The sequence below is a fragment of the Carcharhinus amblyrhynchos genome, chromosome 6, assembly GCF_965287045.1.
Source record: "Carcharhinus amblyrhynchos chromosome 6, sCarAmb.v2.hapA, whole genome shotgun sequence".
Taxonomy (NCBI): domain Eukaryota; kingdom Metazoa; phylum Chordata; class Chondrichthyes; order Carcharhiniformes; family Carcharhinidae; genus Carcharhinus; species Carcharhinus amblyrhynchos.
In genome coordinates this window covers 69,896,544-69,902,543 of record NC_137329.1, presented here as the reverse complement: position 1 = coordinate 69,902,543, position 6,000 = coordinate 69,896,544, and the positions used below count along the sequence as shown (strand labels likewise).

At 45.3% G+C, this 6,000-nt stretch overlaps 1 protein-coding gene across 1 annotated transcript in view; it reads right to left on the bottom strand.

Annotated features, from left to right (window-relative positions):
- Positions 1-403: 403 nt before the first annotated feature.
- The window catches only part of tmem178bb (transmembrane protein 178Bb), a 323,270-nt gene continuing 317,673 nt past the window's right edge, over positions 404-6,000 (bottom strand). Inside the window, exon 4 of the mRNA XM_080191666.1 lies at positions 404-1,302. Coding sequence (XP_080047792.1) covers positions 1,052-1,302 — 251 coding nt within the window. The 3' untranslated portion in view covers positions 404-1,051. The remainder of the gene's footprint in view (positions 1,303-6,000) is intronic.

Sequence of the window (6,000 nt, the reverse complement as noted above, 5' to 3'; positions counted from 1 at the left end):
TTTCACAGTTTTATATTTCAGGTAAGTATTTATCTACCGTGTTTCCCAGTTAACACACTTGTGGTTAGGCATTCTAATGTCATTCTGCTGTCCAGGGAATTCCCGAATCCAGGAATGACTTGGTCCCAAGCATTCCGGATTGGAGATGTTACTGTGTATTCTGAATGGGTAAGATGGTTAGACGTGGGGAAGATGGTTCCACTTTTAAACACATGAAGCAGAAAGAAATGGAAGGATATGTTAATAGGATTAGATGTACTAAGGTGAGAGGAGGCTCCTGTAGAACATAATTAAGAGCATAGACCTGTCCTTGTACATAATCCGGACTAAATTAAAACTCAAGTGCATGACAAAATGATGCCTTTTCTACCCAGTCCAACACTGGTGAACTGGACAAGGGACTTGAGCTGTGTGAGTCACTGTGAGCCAAACCCACACCCAAACATCACTTCCAAACAACTGGGAGATAGGGAGACATTTAATTCAAATGCAACACTCAGACTGAAGAACATTATCAAATGTTACCAAGGCAGCACTCAGCCTCTGTTCAAATTCAGATTCCAATACAGTTTATTTCCGCAGGGAAGAAAATAAATTACAGGTTGACAAAGTACGCGGATCATAAAACATACACACACGCACATACATACATACACGCACACACAAGTTAGTATGAAAATGATCTGTGAAAATAATCCCAACACACAGAGTTCTGGGTTTTAATGAAAGAGATTTCTGTACACTACAGCAGGTAAAGTGGGGATATAGCAACCATGATGAACTTGACTAATCAAACCTATTCATCAGCACAACCAAGATGTCAGAGTGTTGATCATCTCCATTGAATGTAACAGTATAGATACAGCATATACATAAAGTTCCTCTTCATTGAACGAAATAAGACTAACATATAAGTCAAGAATTATACATCGCTCAGGGTTTGCTGTTGGATAATGTCCAGCTTGTGCCATCAAAGGTCCGTCAAGCCAGGCACCAGTTGAGCAAGGCCTTTGGCCTGGTCCTGCTCTGTCTTGGCCGTGTCCTCGAGCCTTTAGCAGACTGTCCCGTTTTCCGGCCTGGATTTAGGGTAGCTCGTCCTGGGGACGGTTTGGACCGACGGTGCCAGCGTGCAGAAGAATCCAGAGATGAGCGTCAAGCCGAGACCACCCCAGGCACAGAACATGGACCAGCCGTAGCCGTGGCTGATGTCATCGGGCAGGCCATACAGGTATCTGGGGTATCGGGAGAGTTCAAAATTAATTCCAGCGACACAGGTGCACAGTGAAATGATGCAAAACGTCCCTGCAGGAAACAGACAGGAGGATTTGGTTAAAACTACAATTTAACTTAATGAGATTGTTTTTTAAAAAAACTGCAGTGCAGCAACAGAACATTCTAGAAGCAGGTCCCTTTGTGCTGAGCATTGGCCTGGTCCAGCAATAATTCATCCAGTGGTTCCTGTAAATGGTCCCATCCACATTGTAATCGCTATCCTGCTTCAGTTGTCATACATTCCAACTTACTCCCCATCCCTTAGCCCTTCCTCCTGAAATCTTTCCCCCTTTGAATGCTGGGCATGGGGGGTAAAGGATAGGTGACAGGCTCGGGCCCTACTCACCCACCTGAGATACCATTACCCCTGTGAAAAGGCAGTGAATTCAATCATGAGAAGGCATCATAAGAGAATATATAATCTTCTTAAATTCATTCTACTTTCTGGGATGTGGCTGTCATTGGCTGGGCTGGCATTTATTGCCTGTCCCTAACTGCCCCCCATTTCAAAGGACATTTGAGAGTTAACCACATTATTGTAGGTCTGAAATCGCATGTCGATTGATTTCCTTCCTAATGGACACCAGTGAACCATTTGGATTTTTATGACAATCATTTCATGTTTATCATTAGACATTAATTGCAGGTTTATTTTCATTGAATTCAAATTTCACCATCTGCCATGGTGGGATTTGAACCTGGGTCCTCAGATTTTGCACTGGGCCTCTGGATTACTAGTCTTGTGGCAATACTACTACACCACTGTAGGGGCAGGAGTCAGCCACTCGGCCCTTCGAGTCTGCTTTATTATTCAATAAGATAATGGTTGATCTGACTCTATATCCCTGCCTACCTCCAATAACCTTTCACCTTTTAGGGGTAGCACGGTGGCACAGTGATTAGCACTGCTGCCTCACAGCTCTGGGGACCTGGATTTGATTCCTGGCTTGGGTCACTGTGTGGAGTTTTCCCATTCTCCCCATGTTTGCGTGGGTTTCCTCCGGGTGCTCCAGTTTCCCTCTACAGTCCATGGTTGACTGACCATGCTAAATTGCCCCTTACTGTCAGGGAGTTAGCAGGGTAAACAAGTGAGGTTACAGAAATAGGGGCTGGGTTGGATTGTGGTCAGTGCAGACTCGATGGGTTGAATGGCCTCCTTCTGCACTGTAGGGATTCTACTCACTCCCTTGTTTAACAAGAATCTATCTCTGCCTTAAAAATATTCAAAAATTCTGCATCCCTCTGCCTTTTCTGGCAGAGAGTTCAAAACACTCAGAACTCTCTGAGAGAAATAAATGTTCCTCATTTTATGATGTGGAGATGCCAGTAGAAGGATGAAGGAGCGGCGCTCTGAAAGTTTGTGGTACCAAATAAACCTATTGGACTTTAACCTGGTGCTGTGATACTTCTTACTGTGCCCACATCTCACATGAGCAATCCCTTATTTTTAAACAGTGACCCCTAGTTTTAGATTCTCCCACAAGAGAAAACAGCCTTTCCACAACTATCCTATCAACACCCTCAGGATCTTATAGGTTTCAATCAAGTCGCTTCTTACAAACCTAGTCTGCCAAAACTTTCTTCATAAGGCAACCCACCCATTCAAGGTATTAGTCTAGTAAACCTGTTTACATCCTTCCTTAATACTGTACATAGCCAATGGTCTCTCTGCTCTTATTACCAGTTTATTCAATGATAAGCTACTGAATTTCATTCACTCCTGTAAGAACTTGTAACATCTTCCAGTCCCTTAACCACATCAAGCATAAAAGCTGTCTTTATTCACTGATTTGCTGTAGCTAATGAAATTCTACCCTTTATTATGAGAGGAATTGAACATAAAACTTTATAAGGGGAGATCTTAGCCCAGAGCATGAACACAGAGTGACAATCAGAATCAGGTTACCACTCCATTTCACTAGGTTGGGTACTGCCCATTTCCTGCCTGATATTCTGACTCAGAATGTGCACCACAACAGCACCTGAACGTACCCAGCACTGGGCAGCAGTGCCTTGGTGGGCGGGTGGGTGGGCGGTCGGTGTGGAGGGTGGGAACCTAAGCAATTCCCTAACATCTTAAGCAATTTCTGTGCGGTCTTTGTGTGAGATGTTGGAGCAGGCTGAAGGGGGCTGTGCAACTTTTGCATCCCCGCATCCCCACCCCCCCCCCCCCACCCCCCACCCCCCACCACCCCCCACCGACCCTGCATCCCCCCAGGTATTGGGAGTTTATCTTTGTTGAGGATATTGTGACAGAAGTTGACACATGACCACTGCTGTACAGTGCATTTGCTATTGCCATTGTGCAATGCCATTGTGCATTTACTGTCCTGACTGAGTTTGGGATTCTCTGAAGACATTGACTCTGAGCTCCTCTTTTACACAGGAACATGAACCAACACGTGAACAATTGACGTTCATTGTATCTTTACTAGAGATGTCTGCGCTGCCCTCACAGGGTCTCACTGAGATTCAGTGAGTGCTCTGGATGGAACAAGGAATGTGCAACACTTGGAGAAGTCAGGGACACTCTTTGCTGTTTCACTATCTCTACATGAAGAACTAGAGGCTTGTGAACTCTATGGGTGGGTTAAACCAAGAACCAGACCAGGGCTGGGATCTTCCGATCTACCAGCAGAACAGAGAATTTAGCACTCAGGCAAATCTCCACTCACTGCAGCGAGACTGGAGAATCCCAACCATGGGACCAGAAAATCCCAGTCACAGACCGGAGAATCCCAGCCACAGACAAGATCAGAGAATTCTGGCCCAGATGTCAAATACTGGCAGGACTGGTCTGGAAGGTTTTGCGGAGAAGATTCATTGTGGGGGGATTTACAGTGTGCCAATGACATTCTGAAATCCACAGGAGATATCTTCAGAATATTCCAGAAATCCCATCACCAAAGGACTATGAATGGAAACTGGAAAATGATATATTGTCATTGAATGGATGGCATTTCCTCCAGAACTAGCAAGTGTCATGGATCATGCGCATTTTTCATATTTTTTAAAATGTTATTCCTTTCTCAGAGTTACAAAGCCAATGTACAAAGTGGACAGGGCTAGCCTGAATACATCTCCTTGCTCACTCCAAAACCCAAGATAAATTCAAACGGAATCCAATTCATGGTCCCACAAGGGAAACATATTGGATCAAGCTGACGTGAGCAGGCATTATACCTGATCTCAAGCTTGATCTTAGCCAAAAGGACAAGAAGCACAAGGGCAGTATTCCCATCATCCCAGAAAGCGATTGTATGCCAATATCTGCTCCTGTGTAGATTTGGGAATACCACATCTTCCTGAGATATCTAAAACTCAGCAAGTTAAGAGCCTGGATTTGGACAATGTTGACTTGTAGATTGTCATTGAGAGATGCCATTGACCAGAAACTGAATAGCCACATAAATTGCAGCACAGTAGCACAGTGGTTAGCACCACTGCCTCACAGAGCCAGGGACCCAGGTTCAATTCTGGCCTTGGGTGACTGTTTGGAGCTTGCACATTCTCCCTGTTCCATAGGTTTCCTCTGGGTGCTCCGGTTTCCTCCCACAGTCCAAAGATGTGCAGAATTGCCCCTTACTGTCCCAAGGTGTATAGGTTAAGGGGGTTGACCATGGTAAATATGTGGGGTTATAGGGATAGGGCGAGGGTGGGCCTGAGTAAGATGCTCTGTCTGAGAGTCAATGCAGACACAACAGGCCAAATGGCCTCCCTCTGCACTGTTACGATTCTATGAAATTTTGTGGCTACCAGATCAGGTCAGAGGCTAGGAATACTGCGGCAAGTAACTTACCCCCTGATTCCCCAAAGCCTGTCCACCTTCTAAAAAGCACAAGTCAAGGATGTGATGGAATATGCTCCACTTGCCTGGATGTGACACTGGGATACAACGTTAAACAGTGACAGACCTGTCCCCACCAGCACGGTACCCCAGTGCTACACAGTGACAGAGCTATCACCACCAGTATTGTACCCAATGTTATACTGATACAGACTTGTTCCCACCAGCGCTTTTCCCAGTGTTATACAGTGACAGACCTGTCCCCACCAGTACTGTACCCTGGTGTTATACAGTGACAGATCTGTCCCCACAAGTACTGTGCCCCAGTGTTATACAGTGACAGACTTGTCCCAAGCAGCACTGTACCCCAGTGTTATATAGTGACAGACTTGTCCCAAGCAGCACTGTACCCCAGTGTTCCCTCTTCCCATCAGTGCTGTATCATAGTATTATACAGTGAGAGACCCGAATCCACCAATATTGTACTCCAGTATTTTCTAGTGACAGACCTGTCCCCACCAGTACTGTACCCCAGTACGATACAGTGACAGACCTGTCCCGAGCAGCACTGTACTCCAGTGTTATACATTGACAGGCTTGTTCCCACTAGTACTGTACCCCAGTGTTTTACAGTGAGAGACTCATCACCATCAAATATTGTATCCCAGTGTAATACAGTGACAATCCTGTCCCCACCGGCACTGTATCCAAGTGTTATACAATGACCAACCTATTCCCAGCAACACCGTACCCCAATGTTATGCAATGACAGATCTAAATCCACCAATATTGTACCCCAGTGTTTTACAGTGACAGACTTGTCACCACAAATACTGTACCACAGTGTTACAGAACGATAGACTTGTTGCCACCAGCTGTCCATCCCAGTGTTTATACAGTGACAGATCTATCCCCACCAGAACTGTAGACTAAAGTTATAG